This window comes from Hemibagrus wyckioides, linkage group LG07 (genome assembly GCF_019097595.1).
Source record: "Hemibagrus wyckioides isolate EC202008001 linkage group LG07, SWU_Hwy_1.0, whole genome shotgun sequence".
In the NCBI taxonomy this organism is placed as follows: domain Eukaryota; kingdom Metazoa; phylum Chordata; class Actinopteri; order Siluriformes; family Bagridae; genus Hemibagrus; species Hemibagrus wyckioides.
This window is the reverse complement of record NC_080716.1, coordinates 6644357-6663305: the sequence shown is the minus strand read 5'-3', so window position 1 is coordinate 6663305 and position 18949 is coordinate 6644357. Positions and strand designations below refer to the sequence as shown.

At 37.6% G+C, this 18949-nt stretch overlaps 2 protein-coding genes across 4 annotated transcripts in view; one reads left to right on the top strand and one right to left on the bottom strand.

Annotated features, from left to right (window-relative positions):
- Positions 1 to 2727: 2727 nt before the first annotated feature.
- On the bottom strand, positions 2728 to 13471 carry cbln12 (cerebellin 12). Of its 2 annotated transcripts, none has more exons than XM_058394027.1 (6): positions 12510 to 13471; positions 8616 to 9977; positions 7912 to 8525; positions 6642 to 7164; positions 6445 to 6564; positions 2728 to 6351 (listed from the first exon to the last, which is right to left on the bottom strand). In XM_058394027.1, exons 4-6 carry the CDS (start codon positions 6927 to 6929, stop codon positions 6154 to 6156), a joined length of 606 nt encoding a protein of 201 aa, XP_058250010.1. In that variant the 5' UTR covers positions 6930 to 7164; positions 7912 to 8525; positions 8616 to 9977; positions 12510 to 13471; the 3' UTR covers positions 2728 to 6153. The 2 variants fall into 2 exon arrangements, with proteins under 2 accessions (XP_058250010.1, XP_058250009.1); XM_058394026.1 differs by having other exon boundaries at positions 13267 to 13471.
- A 35-nt stretch (positions 13472 to 13506) lies between these two features.
- The window catches only part of chd8 (chromodomain helicase DNA binding protein 8), a 57541-nt gene continuing 52098 nt past the window's right edge, over positions 13507 to 18949 (top strand). For both annotated transcript variants that reach the window (XM_058394025.1, XM_058394024.1), the window contains exons 1-2: positions 13507 to 13648; positions 13826 to 14728. In XM_058394025.1, the coding sequence (XP_058250008.1) occupies positions 13826 to 14728 (903 nt within the window). In that variant the 5' untranslated portion in view covers positions 13507 to 13648. The remainder of the gene's footprint in view (positions 13649 to 13825; positions 14729 to 18949) is intronic.

Sequence of the window (18949 nt, the reverse complement as noted above, 5' to 3'; positions counted from 1 at the left end):
AAATGTGAGGGGTGTACTCACTTTTGTGAGATACTGTAGTTACATACAGTACATCAGCCTTGCCTAACAGAGCAGCATAAGAGGTATCACAGTTGTTTAAGTCTAGGCTGAAAACACATTTCTTAAAGGAGCAGATCTAGAAGGTTCATGGGCATAGAGTGTTTGGTGTACTGTGATGTTTGGATGCTGTCCAAGCCTGTCAGCATGGTGTTACATGAACAACCTCGCCCTCCAAGCCACAAAGAGCAAAGAGCTCACTTCCGGAAATCTAACAGCAGCAGACACTCCCCTATCTACATCAACGGGTCTGTAGTAGTACGTGTATCCCGCTTTAAGTTCCTGGGCATCCACATCTCTGAGGATCTGTCTTGCCATCAGAACACCTCAACTCTGGTTAGGAAGACGCAACAACATCTTTATGTAGTGAGAAAATTAAAGAAAGTTCACCTATCCCCCAAGATGCTGACCAATTTGTACCACTGCACTTCTATCTATCTATCTATCTATCTATCTATCTATCTATCTATCTATCTATCTATCTATCTATCTATCTATCTATCTATCTAATACACATATTTTACACAAATATATAATTACTCTTTTCTTTACACATTATATGCTGTAAATACAACTTGCACATACTTCTCTATGCACATATTGACATAGCCTTATTTATTGATGTGGATATTTACATATTTATCTGCACTTGTCTATCTACAAGTGAACACCTCAACTCTGGTTAGGAAGATGCAACAACATCTTTATGTAGTGAGAAAATTAAAGAAAGTTCACCTATCCCCCAAGATGCTGACCAATTTGTACCACTGCACTTCTATCTATCTATCTATCTATCTATCTATCTATCTATCTATCTATCTATCTATCTATCTATCTATCTATCTATCTATCTATCTATCTATCTATCTATCTATCTATCTATCTATCTATCTATCTATCTATCTATCTATCTATCTATCTATCAGGTTCCGGAGTGTGATGTGGTTGGCTTCATGTCTGTCACCTTCTGGCTCTGTCATAGCTAGTCCCTGCCTACACTTTACACATAATCTACATTGTCTTTCAACATCATATGATGACAAGCATACTTAATATTTTCCCTCTCTCTCTTTTCTCTATGTCTTTCTCTGTCAAGCTGTACATCCCACTCCCGAGCTCCCAGTGTTCCTAGCATTACCACTTCTACTTTCCTGTTCCATCCAGATGCTCTACCCCTGATTGGAGCCTTCTCACTTGGTGGTGGTCACTGCTGCTGGGGATAGATCTGCGTGAACAGCCTGTGACCCAGAAGACTGCTGTGGATAGAACCATTTGGAGACTCTCATGCCATCCCTGAACTGTCATTGCATCAGTCAGCTTTCAGCAGGAAGGAATTAGTGCTAAGTCAATAATGAACTCAGAAACTACACTGACCTGCTAGATCCTCAAGAGCTCTTGGTTGCAGTTGAAGAAAGGACATTATCAACCTTTACATTATTTACTGTCCAGTGTCACCCAAATAAGTATGGGTTTCCTTCTGGGCCTGGTTCCTCTCAAGGTTTCTTCCTCATATCATCTCAGAGTGTTTTTCCATCTCTGGCTTGCTCATTAGGGATAAAAGTTAGGCATAAATAGTAACTTTAACAATTTTTTTATATGTTTCTATACTTCTGTAAAGCTGCATTGAGACAATGTCCATTGTTAGAAGCACTATAAAAATAAATTGAATTTAATTTAAAATTGAATTTTGCTGCCTTGTGGCTGATGATCACAGCAAATTCCATCACCGAGGTTCCTGCAGATACTGGAGGAAGAAAAGGAAAAGGGCAGGAATCCAGGTGAAGCTGAGGCATCTTCGGAAGCAATGTGTCGTAAGAAAATGGATTTCAGGTGAATCTTGCCTTGGCTTGTCCTGTTGCTCAGTGAATTGTTCTCCCTTTGCTTATGTCTGGAGTTTCAGGTAGTTGACTAAATTTACTTGAATGCAGCATAAGACTCACCTTCCTACTACAATGGGTAATCTCACTTGGATACCACAGATGGACTTAAAACTCCTATGAAATTCTGAAACTCCTAAAATGGTCCCCTGCTCATTCCAGGACTCTTACATTCTATACCTCTTTAACACTTGTAGCACTTTTGGCCTCTCTGTTTAAAGCCATCTGCTGATTGGATTAGTTTATCAGAGGGGTGTAATAATGTTTTATCTGTTGAAACTGTTTTGAATGTTGAAACTCTTGCATCTGGACAACAATAAAATTGGAGAAGCAAATGTGGATGATCACGCAGACAGTTCTTTATATATCTGATGTTAAATGCTATGGCATTATAGCCCTTATCCAGAGCAACTTATGTTTATATAGCTTAGCAAGTGGGCAGCTTGGTTATCCTGGAACTCCAACTACACAATCTTTCAATCAGTAATCCAACGCCTTAACCACTGAGCCACCACTTTCAATAGGATGGATTTTCTTTTAATTGTGGATCCTCACAAGGATACTTCCACAAGTTACTCTGGTTTTTTGCCTTGCCACTTTAGCATCTGGCTTTCTCATTAGAGATCAAAATCCACATTTGAATTTCTGTGAAGCTGCTTTGTGACCATTTATAAAGATACTATACAAATGAAAGTGTAAAGAACACAATCTCTTTTATTATTTTTGCAAATCTTTTCATACCTGACATGTAAATTAATACAAAAAATACAGCTCTAATATATCCATCTACAGTATAGTCCTACAGTCTAAGATCTGTTTCCACTAAGCTAAATGTGTGTGAGCTACACTATTTTGAACAATTGATTTATGTTAATGTGCTCATTCTAATGTTATCGCTCATTCATAGGGATTTAAAGACATGGAATTTAAACACAGCCAATTATTGTTACTGAACAGAGACATCTTGAAGAGCCTTTTTCACTTCCTTAATTTAAAATTAAAATAATCTGTGTTAATCTGTCCTCTTCTTTAATTTTTGAGCATGACTTTTCAAAAATCAGGACATTATCATTGTCTGCCATTTCATCCCAAAAAGGGCCCAAGCTGCTAGCTGAAGAACAAAGAGATGGCTAGCTAGACTTATTAAAAACAAATTGAAGAAATTAATATAAATAATCAAACAGAACTTTATACTTTGAGGCTTTTATTCCCCACAGCTATAGCATGTTTCAAGTGATTCTGTCATGGCTATGATTTAATTTGAGATGTCAGTCATATTTGTTCCTGATTTAGTGATTGGCAGGTGGTTACAAGGTTCCACCCACTTGTAATCCAAGATAAAGAGAAACTGTGCATCCATGTCAAACAGTGCATTGTCCAATAAACTCAGAACACAAATATGTTTTTGTTTGTTTTTTAAAACCTTCTATTCACATCCAGTGAAGCAGTGCTTCTAGGTGGGTCTCAAAATGATGCATTAATGATTTGTCCATTAATGATCTTCCCATTCAAACATGTGTATATGAACATGTAATAAACACCAAGAAAAACATTGGCTTTAATAAGTCCTAAGTGGCTAGGGCTTCAAAATGGGATTGCACTGTTCACAGAAAACATTCTGAGTTAAATGAATGAACAATGTGAAATTGCAGTGAGATATTTTGAGTAGCTAAAATATTGAATTCAACCAACTTAATATACATACATATAATACAATAATATGCATGCAGTTTGATGGAAACTAGTTTTTCTTTAACTCACTTTAGATAAGGGCTTCTAATGGCTTAAGGTTTGTGTGTTTGTGTGTGCGTGTGTGTGTGTGTGTGTTTTTACTGCCATTCTACCAGTGGGCACCCTTCTTCAAATTCTAGAACTTGTTCTTTGGTTTGTTTGCATGTGTGGTAGGTAGGTAGAGAGAGAGAGAGAGAGAGAGAGAGAGAGAGAGAGAGATTCTTTGAACCAATCCCAAACAGCTTGAGTTATGTCCATAGGAGTCCAACAAAGGCATAAGTGCTAGCTTGCCAAACGCTCCATATGTGTACCCTTGGACAGTTGCACCATGTTTTTCAGTATGTTTGGATGGCTGTATAGAGGGAATAAAGACCTCTTGTTTAAATAAAAAATCTAAATATTGTTTAAGGAGGACAATTTTAATTACTTTAATGACATTTTATATAGACATGTCTCTGAAAGCAGGCCTTTGCAGAGTAAAATAAAAGATCATGGAAATTGGTGGATGCATACAAAGTGTTTACGTCAGAAAAGAAGAAGGATCATTCTATACTGTACATGACCCTGTTAACTTCCAGGCTCACTAGAGCCAACACATGTGACAAGGGCAGTATTCTGCACAAGGACCTAACTTTATATGGTATATAGTCTCATATGACAAAATGAAGCCCTATTAAATATGCAGAAATGGCTGCATCAACTGAATTTCTTGTTATATTTTTGATTGCTGTTTACTTTTTGTTTATATTAGTTTATAACCTTGCCTTAGATTAGCTAATTTAACAAAAGTAAAGAAGTCTGTCTGCCTTAACATCTTTAAAACTTAACACTTAAATCTTTTTCTAATGATTTAATCATTAGAAGCAGAAATGAACCTGAATTCATTTATCAATGTGTTATGTATAAGTTACTAGTTATTTAGTTTTTGTAAAATAACTTGCTAAATTAGCTAGCTAGTAGTTATGTTGCCTAAAATCGTTGTTATTTAGTTTGTTAAATTATGTAATAAGTTATCTTGATAAATTACAAAGCTAGTTAAATATGGTAAATTTTGGTTTGATAATTTAGCTATCTAGCTATGTTCTCTAATTTTGTTTAATTTAGAATTTTAGATAAATAGTTAGTTTTGTCAATTAGCTTTTCAGGTTAGCTAGATAGTTACATTTGTAATTTAGCTTGATAAATTAACTACGTAGTTAAGTTTTATGAATTGGCTTGATAAATAGTCTAGTGCATCAATAAGCCTTGGCCGTCCATGACCCTGTCGCCGGTTCACTGTTCCTTTCTTTGACCACTTTTGATAGATACTGACCACTGCAGACCGGGAACACCCCACAAGAGCTACAGTTTTTGAGATGCTCTGATCCAGTGGTCTAGCCATCACAATTTGGCCCTTGTCAATCTCGCTCAAATCCTTACACTTGCCCATTTTTCCTGCTTCTAACACATCAACTTTGAGGACAAAATGTTCACTTGCTGCCTAATATATCCCACCCACTAACAGGTGCCATGATGAGGAGATCATCAGTCTTATTCACTTCACCTGTCACTGCTCATAATGTTATGCCTGATCGGTGTATGTACTTAATACGTAACACAAAATCTCAAAGTGGTATGAACAACATTATTAATTTATATGTACATAATTCCATTTATATAATTTGCATACATATATTGATTTTACCTTTGTCAGTAAAAGATTTTAGCATTGAGTCTTGACTGACTGAGCTATCAATTAATAGCAAACATACTTATATAATGTGTAGCTAAGGTACCAAATGAAAATCTACTGGTAAATAGTAATCAGCGTGTTTAATCTTCACACAACATATCGTTATTCTCAATGACTTTTAGCATATTGGTGATGTGCACTTTTTTCTGTGCTTGTTCTGTAATTGAGAAGTGTTAGCTAAAGTCATATAGTCAATGGTAAATTATTATAAACTGTAGCTAATTTTAGTTGCCTTGGTTCATGCAAAGAACACATCTCTGAGGATCTGTTAGAGCATTTTACATCACAAAAGACATGGTTTTGCTACAGAACTGTCAAAGAGCTTCAGGTGCATGATGGAATGTGTATCTGCTTTCATAAGGCTTGACCATCATGTCTAAAAACTATAGAACACTGGGTACATAGAAATGGGCAGGTTAGCCAGATTCACTAATGTAGACGTCATATGAACATCTATAACAAAAATCTTACTAAAAATAGGGTGTTTAAGACCTTACAGTACTGTACAAGAAAACATTTAAATCAAGCAATTTGTATTTCCTTATTTCTTATTTATATTTAATGATCTTGCTTATTTAAACTCTGCTAAAAATACCATCAAACTGTATATGTTGCTTACAAATCATCTGATAATTTATTATTCTATTGTTAGACTAGTCTTGCTTACTTGGACATAATGACATTCAAGTGAGCACCCCCCTCCCTCCCTTTACTTTAAATGAGTTTTCTATCAACCATTCTGTACACATGGATTGCTCACAGGGGGAAGACAAGAAAGCCTGAGAAAGTGGAATATTTCCAGCCCCCCATCAAATTGCCCCGCTCCAGTTTAAGGTAGGCCTTGTCACCTCTTTCCATTATCACCAATCCAGCATTAGTGGCTGCCTCTCTGGTTACATCCTGGTCACCAGCAAAGGCAGAAATCATTGGCCATCCATTCAGCATCAAGCTTACCTACAACAGATAAACAGTAGAAAGATGATTTCTAATATTTTATAAGAAGTATCTTTTTCTATGATGAAGCATTAATTACACAGTAAGATATACCTGTATGGTTTGTCTGTTGTAAGCTTTCACAACATGGAAGTTAAAGCTGTACACCCCTCTCCTTGGGGCCAAGAACACACTACTCTCCTGGTCAAAATGCCCACCGACATTCACCAAGATCTGTAGAGAAGACTAGGCAGTAATACAGATATAGTAAACCAAATATCTTTGTAATTGCTGATTATTTCTATGTTTACCTGATCAAAGTAGATGATCATAGTACGATTGCTCATATCTGTGGGCTCATGGTTGGTTTGACGAGTGGCAGAGAAGGCCACTCGGCCAGTGCCTGAGCGTACTGACATGCCCAGTGCATTATTTGCTGGTTCAGAAGACGGTGTAGAGTCACAGACCACTAAACATTTACCTTCCAGTACAATAGGCTCAGTGTCATTCTGACTTGTAACCAACGAGGGATACCACAGCAGAATTAACCCCATAAGAGTGGGGACTCCAGTGTTTACACAACCTAATACTGTGTTCATGTTCTTAAATGCTGTTAATATCTGGTAATCCACCTAATACACCGGGAATATACAAGGTAAAATATCTTTTTAAAGTAACTGAAAGGGCTAAAAGGCTTATCTTGTCCTGTTTCTGTCTCTTAAAACAATGTTTCCAACTACTGTGATTTTCTTTGTAGTTTGCTATAGTATCTGTGGGAAAAGCAAATGGAATTTGTTTAATTTAAATTACATTTGAGAGCCATCATCAAAGGATCTGTGACAAGGGAAAGAGAAAAAAGGAAGACTAAGATTAGAAAGAGGTCTTGGTTTGCAGAAAAGCCTTGTCAACCAACAGGTAATCGTATAAGATAGAAAAGAATAAAAATTGTTCATCATCAGGTAACATATTGGATTACTGTCAACATAGGGAAACAGAATCCAAGAGGGAGTGTGTGCCAGGAGGAGAAAAAGGAACAACTCCACTGAGTGACCATCTGTCTTTCACACGCTTCCTCTACCTCCTGATGTTCCATAACATGCACCCACCGACATAGAGCATCCATACCTATTTACATTCCTCCAGCATATTAATTGAATGGTATCTCTACTATTTGTAAGCACACTGTTTAGAGGCTTTTTTAACATGCAGAAAAATGAACTCTTGACAAACATTATAAATGTAATCAAGTTTCAATAAACACTATTGGAACTTTATAACTGAATACCTGATTATTTGTTCTTAACTAATGGAGAGTTTCAAAAAACTAAAAATATTTGAACACTATATTAAATGACCAAAACTATATGCTTTAACACATTTCATTAATAATTGTTTCTCTACAATTATACAGTCTTAAAAGGACCCCAACCTTTAAATTACTGCCAAATTACATACATTTCATTCCCTGTATCACTATCAAACAACAACGATTGTCCACTAAGCAGACTATTATTATCTCTATGAGTCATGAAATATAGGATGTTTCAAAATTATTGCTTAGTAATTGAAAGAATAAGTCACCTGTCTGATGTAGCCATTTCTCCTTTGCAGTGCAGGATAAGGCAAGAAGAGACTGGAAGTGCTATGAAGCATATGACTCCAGCCTTATTTATCCCATCTACCCAGGACCCCCCCTTTAGCACAGCCCACGCAATACAAATCTCTCTGTATATTTCTCTATTCTTCTTCCTTTCTCTTTTATATATCAGCAGCAAAATGTGGAAGAATATGTTAAAACAATTTTTTTTAATAATTTCTTTTACTGCAACAACTTTTAGTCTATAGGTCAACACACTAAATATGACATATATTATCAACTATCTTTATCATAGAAACATAAAAAGTGTTTTAAAACTGCATGATACTCCACACTATTATTTTATCAAATATTTGTACTATAAACCCCCGGTGTGTGTGTGTGTGTGTGTGGAGGAAGACACTGGAATTTTCTCATTACTGTCATTTAGGAGGAGGACAACAGCAGAAAACTGGTCCATCCCAGACTCATACCTCTTGATCCATCAGGTTCAAGTTCACGCTCTGCTGCTTGTGTATAGGTGTGTAGGGGTGTGTGCATGTCTTGCAGGTTCTTGCAACTATATCAAACCCTATATCTCACTCTCTCTTGCCAGTTACTGAAAGCACAAAAACACACAAATAAGCAGACTAGCAGTAATAAAACACAGGTTAGAATAATCATGCGGTTTCCTGCCTGTGTAACCCACCTCCCCTCTGATCACAGCTGATGGTTGACCACACCCTGCTGGCAGATACCCCCACTGCCTGACTCAGACTGGAGAACCATCTGACCTGCAGCTGACCCAGATTGCCTTCATCACTGGAAGTGGACGCAATGTTGCTTTTGGCGTGGCCAGTGGATTCACCAGCTGACATTAATGACATGCTGCACACCACCTGTGGGACATCTCACACTGCAAACAAGTGCACTTCAAGAGCCACTTATCCCAATTTCAAGCATCAACATAAATTAACTTTTCATTTTTTTTAAACATTTGATTAAACCAGTCATACCAGCCCATCCATCTGTGGATAGTACTCAATTTATTTCATAATAATTCATTCAGTTCTTGAAGAGTGTGACATAAATGAAATGCAGTGGTCAGTCAGGATCTCGAGAGAAAACACGGAAAAGTGCCTCTGCAATGCTGTGTGCTGAGATGCTGTGGAGAAGCACAACTAACAAAGTAATGTCCTTGTGCATACAGTTCTAATGGTGTGACAAAGGTCCACAACAATACTTTTAAGGGGGAACCTTGATCAGTGAAAGTGGACATAGTGGCACTTTTGGAGTGGCCAGTGGATTTTATTTCTTGGTCCAAATACCCAACCATGGGATTATGATGAGCCACATGGAACAGGGGTTCCGTAAGGCACTAACAACTCGGTAATTTCTTCTTTAGTTTGCATATTCTGCATTATTCAATAGTGCAAAATAGGCTGAATTTGTTGACCATCAATTGCCTCACTTGGTCAAAGGTTTAATCACATGACTGTTGGGGGCCCTACACATTGGTGCCTGGGGAGCTGGGATTAGAGAAGTAGGAGGGAGAGAGTTAGAGAAAAGGGAGATGTCTGGACCACTGCTGTCATGTGATCCTCTGGCAACTGAATGTATTTATCCATGGGCATGGGCCAGTGACACTGGACCCACTCTGTCGTTCCTGTTGAGAGATGACAGACAGATTACTTCAGTACTGTCTACTTAATGACCTGTACTGTGTCCCGCTTGTCTTTCAGCTGCACTATCCAGAAATATTGGTGGTGTTCCTCAAGTGTCCAGCCAATGCACTTCTGGATCATTCTCTATATGCTGGAACACTTCACTATGTCTATAGTGGCAGCTGCTGGGTGTCTAGCTGGACTTCCCCTAATAGCCTGGGAGTAGTTGGAAAGCCCATTCTTTCTCTAGCCATTCCCACACAGTGGCCGCATGCTTGAAGAGCTCCAGGAAGACCTCCTATCAATCTTGGTGAGCTTCACCTGTGGCACTGTGGCAAGGGACACAGCTGGAGATGTGGTGGGCTGCAGCAGCTTCTGCCATCTCTCAACCTGCTTCTGCGTGAGGGCTTCAAAACATGTACAAAAACAAGTACACAAAGAATTTGACAATAATCAAAAATAAATGTAAATAAATAACTAAATAAATTGAAAAAATCTCCTGTGATCTGCTGTGAAACAAATGGTGTACTGACAATTAGACATGGAACAAGTTGGCCAAGGTAAACAACAGCAGCCCATATCACAAAATCCAAACCACAAAACTGTGAAATACAGTGGAGTTAGTGTCATGGCTGGGGCTTGCATAGCTGCTTCTGCAACAGGCTCACAGATCTTTATTTATGATGGTAAATGGTACCATCATAATGGTAGCACCATAAATTCAGACATTTAAAACTATATTTTGTCAGCCAATTTACAGAGAAATGCATCCAAATGCTGTGATGCAATTTCTACTGGTAACACTAACCTGTGCAATTTAGTAATAACAAAATCTCAATTTATAACAAAAAAACATTAAAAAAAAACCTTTCACCTTCATTTCCATGAAGAATAATCATAAAAGGAGTTATTAATGCAACAGAAATAGAGACAGTGTGAAAATTATACAGCATATGGGTCTATACATCTAATCAACTTGATTATTTTCGTTGAAAACAGTCAAAATACATGACTGAGAAGAGGAATATACTGGTCTACATGAAGCAAAAGACAAAGATAACTTTAGCCAACAAATAAATTAAAAATGACTCATTCTCTAAGGCCAGCACCAGAATTATTGGCACCCTTGGTATATATGATTTAAAAATGTTAGTAAAATATATCTGAACTCATTGTGAAATAAATAGCACAGCAGTTTCAAAGGTTTTGGGTAATTTAGACAGTCCTTTCAAGCAGAGAGACTTAGAAAATCAATTTGTGATCACCAGGATTGCTGTCTTTCCCTGGGAGACTGTCATGAAGTTTGACCAGAGACATAGCAGGATTGGCAGAAGCACTAATTTACCAGCAGGTAAGAAATGTAGGACCTTTGAACTGAACAATTGTTTCATGATGATATTACCTGATGTATGTCAGTGAACATTTTGGGACACCAGTACATGGAGAATAATGAAGGTTTTGTAAATGCCTGGGTTTTTCCATTTCCAAATGGCATGAAGGTTATACTGTGAATTCAGCATGTTTTTGTTGTTGTTGTTATGTTTCAGCCATGTAAATGCTTTAAATGATTTTATCCAAATCAATCTACACTCCGTATCACTCAACACAATCTTCTCTGAGCTCTTGCAGGCATTTGTGCAAAGTAATACACAACATACGAAATGTCATTTATTTTTATAATGTATGGATGCTGAAGCAGCAAAATCCACTGAATACCAGTATAGTGAAGAAAAAGGCCACTTTAGTTCCATGCAAAAGCATCAGCACTGAACATATGACCAGTTTGAACCTCAAGTGCCACAGGTGAATAAAAATTTTTTTTAAACAGGTTATTATTATTTAGTAGAACCAAAAATACATTTAAATTAAACATGTAAGATTTAATCTTGTTCATTTACTAAAGGTCAAAAAGTGTACTTCAGTGTACTTCAATGACAATCCATCGGTATAATGTTAACCTGCTCTAGTTTATAGAGCATTTATCTACTTCTTCATGTTTAGCTAGTCTGATGCAAATAATTTATTTTTAATATTTTCTAACAATATAATTGATAATAATTCATGATAGTAATGCTAGATCATTTTATTTAAAAGCATTTTCAAGCAGACTAGGTCATTTTGGTAAAATGATACACAATATTATAATGTTTTAATAAAAAATATGACAGCTGAGTGACATTTGGGTAAGCAGATTTTTTTTGCTCTATATCTAGAAAATCCAGCTTGGACTGATTAGCTACTACAGGTTGATGGGGTCAAATCTAGGTCTCTAAAAGTGTCACTGACATGCGTGGTACAGCACAATACTTGGGTAAATGAAATGTCTATGCCTTTTGTAATATAATGTTAAGGCAACTATGCTGATATGCACAAAAGTACTCTTACCCTTTACCATCAGGTAGAGAGGTCAGTAGCTGCAGTAGCAGGCTTCATGTCTGTTTCTGTGTTGTTTGTTTAACCTGTATCTGTCTCCATGCTAACAGTGAGCACCAAGCATGCTAGAGAAAAATTCTGAAATCTTTAGTAGTTTGCATTAACGTGTAACTATCTTCACATCACCTAGTCCACAAACTGTATCAACACTGCAGGCTGACATAAGGTGCAAGGCGGACATTCACTTAGTGACAAACAGTACACTTTTTGTACTTTTATACATTTAGGCATGTTTATACCCTTGCAGGTGGCTATTAGCCTCTGAGAATCAGTGGGAAACTAAATAAGAGACATCTTTTGTTAGCTAATCGACTACAATTGATCATGGAAAACTATATAGTTGTTTTTTTGGCTTTGGTGTTTCTTAACTATGGATACCTCAAATATGCGTTATTTAAGAGATTAGCTGAATTACAGTGACACGGCTCACAGGTGTGGATAAACACGTTCATTGTCATGTTATAACCTCGCCTATGTTATAACCTGTAATTCTGTCTATCGCTTACATTTGAGGGAAAAAACGCCGACGATAAGCCGACTGCTTTCACTGCTCCGTCAACCAAACTATCGTTTTAGGCAGAATTCGTTAACCCGTCCCACCCAGTAATTCCGCACACCATATTTGATGGACATTTGTTTACACCAATAAGATGCGACAATGCTGCCGGCCCCTCACAATATTACCCAATCAGCGCGAGAGAATGAGAAACGGGTAAGCGCTTTTTCGACGCTGGTGTTGGCAAGGTAGTTCCTGCTCTACGCTAGCCGTTTCCAGTAATCGTGTTGTGAGAGGGAGAAAGCCATGTGTGTCGAAGCAAAGGTAAATTACCATAGCGAGATTGTTATAGAGAACATTTTTACAAGTGAGTGGTAGTGTTGTAGTATTTTTTTAATAAATGGAAATATCTGGCCGATCGAAACAGCTATGCGGCCTTGTTCATGTTCGTACTCCTGCTATGTTTTTGTAGCACGTTGTCTTTGGTCCGGTTTGTTGATGAGACAAATTGAAAGAGCCCGAATGAAAGAGCGGTGAAAGTCAACGACGAAAAGTTAAATTTGACATAAATAATAAACAATAACATGAACGATCTCCAGCATTTTCTTGCTCATACACAATGATTGCCCAGTGAATGGAGACAGCTAAATTTAATAGGATTCTGCAGAGTCGTTGTTTGATTTTAGCTTGATGTCTTGCTAGTCATCTTATGGAACTTGAGTTCATTACAGATAAGATCATCAAAAAAATGATACAAGACTTCCTACCTTCATTCAGATGAAGGCTGCACTGATGTTCAGACATTACTTTGTTCCTGATTGCTGAATCTCTGTGTTCTGTCATGTTCGCTCATTCACAGTGATGTGAGGCAGGGCACAACTTCGTTGTTGTGTAGCGTTGTACTGCTATACTTATAAACGATTTCACATTAGAAATGTTTGCTCTTTTGTCTCCCCCTCTCCACCAGGATGTCATTCTTCTTTGTTAGCCCATCAAAAGACATTTTTTGTATTTAAGGGCGGCGTAGTATTCACTCAGAGAAAAGATAAGAAAGAAGGTCCACATCCATCACACACCTGCCCTTCAGCCCACTGCATCAGATTGATGGGTGAATGACTGCATGGGCTGTTTCACCATAAAAACTAAATTGTAAGTAAATTTTAACCCATACTGGGAGCATTTGTTATAAAAAAAAAAAAAAAAGCATTTGTGGGCCTATAAATTAATTTAATTGACTTTATATTTTCCAAGTTATTATCGTCTAGTATTTTTGCTCTGACTGGATAATTTTATTTACATTCCCCCTTTAACAATCTGTTTGATAAGATGGCGGATCCCATTATGGACCTATTTGATGATTCACCACTCTTTAACCTGGATTCCCTGCCAGAAGATACCTTTTCTCAGGGTTCCTCAGACCCAGTTGAGGAGGCTCTGAAGTTGGCCCTCGGTCAAGTGGATGCCCCATTAGATTCAGATTCTGTCCCAGAGGCCAGCATCCCTGTCCTCAGTGACAATGCCCAACTAACACAACTAACAACCACAGCAACCATCGCTTCTGTTCCAGCTAAGACACCATCATTAAGCCAGGTGTCACTCTCATCAGTTGCTTCAGCCCCAGTTCCCATTCAGACAGTACCTCAGACTTCTGTTCCCATGACTAGTTGTAGCAGTGGTTCAACTGCTGTTCTTCTGAGTTCACCATTGGCTGTCTCTGGGTCTCAAGTTGCCCCACAACAGCTGCAACCCCAAAACCTTCTTACACAACAGACAGCAGGACAGGCAGCCCCAAAAATAGTGATTCTAAAGAGCCCTCATGGTCAGGCCCAAGTTCTGCAGAGTGTTGCAGGAACTGCAGGCACAGCTGGAAAGCTTACCATTGCAAGAGTTGTGACAGGAGCACCTGTAAGGCCTGGAATGTCCATTGTCTCAGGAGGGACAGTATTAAATGCTACACAGTCTGCACAGGGACAGGTAAAGGTGGGGACAGGTGTCCAGAGGTTGGTACAGACATCTAATGGACCTGTGAAGCAGGTGCTACTGACCTCTTTGCCCCAGACACATGTTCAGATACCTACACAGACCCAGATTACGCAAGCACAGACAGAGATTCCAAAGTTGCAGCTTCAGACTCAAGTACAGTCAGCACAGGTCCAAGAGCAGGTTGCTGCTACAACTGGAAATACAGTGGCAGCTCAAGGTGTCAGCCTGTCAACAGTAGCACAACAGGTAAGACTGTTTAGTTTTCTAAATAACTTTATTTCTGTCAATCTGTTATCTGTAGTGCTTATTCTGTGTTAGTGTGATGTGATAGATTCATCTTAAGCAGTGATAAATCCTATGATCTAGCACATGTTTACTTGACTTGACTTGGTACTTGAATGTTCTATCAGCTACAGAAGCATGCTTGCTCAGTGCAGAAGCTTTTAGTGCATGAGCTTCAGTTCTCCCTTACAAAAATGAGCTACAGGGAAGTGAACTACTATGGTGTGTTTATACAAAACTTTTGTCTGTTTTTTTGTACATTTTGATTTATCCAACATATTTTTCATGTGTATCAGGGCTATAGTAATAAGGCATAATTAAAAAGCAGGTCACTAATTGCAGTAGAGCATTACTGACATTTATCAGGTAATCTGTTTCAGCATGAGAATATTATTAAGTTAACCAAATGAGATTCACCAACCAGTGTCATGATGGTATCCTGTACATTTTTACTGGTTCTGCACCCTTTTGCATCTTGTCTGCATTTCACACCCTGATTCAAAATTCATTTTGCCTGCCGTGTGTACAAGTTGAAAGAAATTTTGGTGTTTGCTGGATTTAGTGAATCAGATTTTTTTCGTATTTGAACTGAAAACAGGATGCTGACCTAACATGAAAATATCTTAAGAACAGGTATTATTTATGCTAAAATAAACAGTGTAGTATTTCTCATGGGTAAACCTATTAACTAATTAAAGTAGATTCACTGCTCGCTGCCCAATATCCCATAATGCACTTGCTTTCTGCCTAATCATTCATTTTAGTCCATGTTCACTTATTTTCCAACTACTGAATTGTTTTTTGTTTTGATATTTGTTTTGCAACTACTGATGTTTTTCTGGTCAAAGTAGGATGGGATTGTTGTTGTTGTTGTTGTTGTTGTTGTTTTGGATAAGGTAGGGCATATTTAGATTAATATGACCATAAATGTGTCATGTAGCATGAAATATAGCATACAGTTATGTGATGGGAAATCTCAGTACACAGTGGTTAATAAGCATGATTCGATCCTGTACATTGCACTGCCATTTGTCACATTCTTATAAACAAATTAATAAAAAGTGAAATATTACTCATGTTATGCAATGTGGCTAACACCAGAGTGCAATTGAAAGGGTTGCCATGCTTTAGAGGAGGTCATTCCACCATTGCCGTGGTCTTTCATGTCACGAAAGGCATGGTCCTCATTTGCTACCTACAAGTAGGGTTAAAAGTTATTTTTCCAAAGTTAATTCTAATATATAAATTGTTATTTTTCTATTGCTTTTTTGTAAGAACAAAGTAATTGACAATATAATGGAGAATCACAGAAACATACCCACACCCCTCCTCTATTTTCAGTATTACCAAGCCTTAATTGGAGTGCAAACTTGTTTCTGCATTGATAGACATTTCTCCATGGATAGCCAGAAAATGATTTTAGCCACATGCTGACTGTTGATTGATGATTCCACCTTCCAATGGCATGAGACACTGTGTTTAACCTAGAGGAGGCATACTAGTGTATGTATATACACTGGTCAGCCATAAGGTTAAAACAACCTCGCTTAATATTGTGTAGTGCCAGCTTGTGCTGTCAAAACAGCTTTGACCTGTCATAATGTGGACTCCACACAAGCTCTGAAGCTGTGCTGTGGTATCTGGTACCAAGGCGTACCAGGGTGCATGGTACAACTCAAGGGGCCACTCACTGCCATTATGGAGAACTATTGCCATGAAGGGGTGTACTTGGTCTGCAACAAAGCAAAGTATAGGTGGAACGTATCAAAGTAAAATCCATATGAATGCCAGGACCCACAGTTTCCCAGTAGAACGTTGCTCAGAGCATCACATTGCCTCTGCCAGCTTGCTTTCTACCCATTGTGTATCCTGGCACTATCGTGCCCATCAATATCTATGTAAAAGAAAATGTGTTTCATTAGATCAGGCCACCTTCTTCCATTGTTCCATGGTTCCAGGTTCTGACACATTTGGCCAACAATAACTTTTTTTAGCAGCTTTACCAGAAAGGCTAGCTTTCTCTCCCTACATGCATCAGTGGTCCTAGAGTGCCCATGACCCTGTGGTTTAACGGTTGTCCTTTTTTGTACTACGTTTGGTAGGTACTACAAGGTACAACCATTGCATACTGGGAACACCCCCACAAGACCTACAGCTATACTCCAATGAATATACTCCACAGAATAGGAATTCTTCCTAGAAGAGTTAAGGGTGTTATAATAGCAAATGAGGAGCAAATCTGTAATGGAATTTTCAGAGAACCAAAATACAGGTGGTCTTATTTCAATGCCCTTGAAATCCCAGTAGAAATTAAGTACTTGCAAACAAACTCTGTCATAAGGAAAGAGCATTTATATTTGGTATAATTCTTGGGCACCTGTTGTTCTATAGAATAATTATGCAATTTAATTTATAAAGTAGCTTGGGTCTGTGTGTGTGTGTGGGGGGGGTGTTTGGGTAGGTGGGTGGCTTACCATAATAGCCACTGAATTAATTGCCAGGCTCTCCATAGGATAAAACAATGTACTCTATAAAAAAATACTCTACCCTAGCTAAAGATGGTGGTTATTGGTTATATGTTCAGTCAAGTAAAAGTTTGTTTATCTTTATCATTAAGAAGAAGATATTATTTGTAGTGTATCAACACTTCCAGTGATTCGTTGTGATTTATGGTACTGGACTGATGAATAATATTTGAATGAAGATGCATTCTGAATGAAACTATCCATTTGATTTCTCCATCATAAAAGGTGAAAAACCAAGTTAAAACGGCTAAACCGTGTTTTTATATCATAAACAAAATGTATCACATGCATATCTTAAATATAAAGGAAAATATTTATAATTTCTTAAAAAGTCTGATCAATCAAATGTTTCACTGAGACTTAATGGGCAAGAGTTTCAAGAGTTTAATTTCATGTTCACATTAAACATCACTTTATAGCCTGGTTGTTTGTACCAGCTGCCCTGGTGGTGAGTATTTCTGACACTCTTATAGAAACTCCCAGGAAAATGGTGTATCCAATACTCAAATAAACAACAATGCACCAGTTGAAGTCATAGAGATCACACTTTCTCCAGTCTCCTGTTTGATGTGAACATTACCTGAAGCTCTTCATCTCTGTCTGAATGATTTTATACATTGTGCTGCTCATTGTCTAATTGGAAGACTGCATAAATGAGCAGGTGTACTGTTCCTATTAAAGTGCATGGTGAGTGAATGTTAACTCTGGGTTTGTATATAGGGACCTCTGCTGTTCAAACAGTGCAATTGCATTAGATACATTATCATAATGCTGATATTGCAAATTTCTCTCATCCAAGTTGTCATATTCTTTGCATCACAATGTATTGTTGTCAGTGTATTGTTTCACTCCTGATTGTCAGGCTTTTTTTTTTTTTTAGATTTGTGCACTATAATGCTACTAAATTCTCAATTTATCGTACTTATCAGTTCCTTAGTTACAATTGAGTTCTTTTATGATGTCAGTAGGATGTTGATTGATGTAATTAATTGGAACAATATATCGAAGGTGAGGGTATTTATTATTTAAAACCGAATCGTTCAAGTCAGAACAATTCAGATCAATGCTCTGCTGTAAGGAGAACTGGGCAGCACAAGCAAAAATATGACCTAGTAATAAAAACCTCTGTCAAAAACAGCACAAGAAATACTTTGTAAACAAATAACTTCCTTCCCAAGTACTGTAAAATGTTCCATAGTCAAAGATACAAAAAACCAGCCTATAGTATTTTTAATTAAATGACTAACTTTGTTTACAGTACATTTGTTAACATTATTGTTTACATATGCTATTTTGTCCTGAGTACAATATTTTTGTCAAAGTCTACTTATTTTATAGACTTAGAATTTAAAGTAGCCTTTAAAAAACAGCTTTAAAGTAGGCTTTCAGCAGGTTGAACATTTTTTACCATCAGCTGTCTTTCTTTGGATTCTTTGGATTTATTTCAAGTTGTGTGATTAAAAATACCAGCCTGTCCACAGCATCTGGCTTGAGAGCAGCATAGTGACATGTTACAATATTTCCTCCTGTGCTGAAAGCCCTCTCAGAAGGTGCCTGTGCTTTTTGTTGACCACTTTCTTGCAAAGTCCAGTGGCTCTGTCTAATCTAGGATCCTGCATGCTCCTAATAGACATAAAACATAAGTAACTCAAAATGTTTT

What these genes read in the sequence shown, in the direction of transcription:
- cbln12 (XM_058394027.1), bottom strand. Translation starts at nt 6,929, where the DNA reads ATGAACACAGTATTAGGTTGTGTAAACACTGGAGTCCCCACTCTTATG. An exon ending in TGATCATCTACTTTGATCAG is followed by an intron (nt 6,565 to 6,641) that starts GTAAACATAGAA and finishes TCTTCTCTACAG; the next exon opens with ATCTTGGTGAATGTCGGTGG. An exon ending in ACAACAGACAAACCATACAG is followed by an intron (nt 6,352 to 6,444) that starts GTATATCTTACT and finishes TATCTGTTGTAG; the next exon opens with GTAAGCTTGATGCTGAATGG.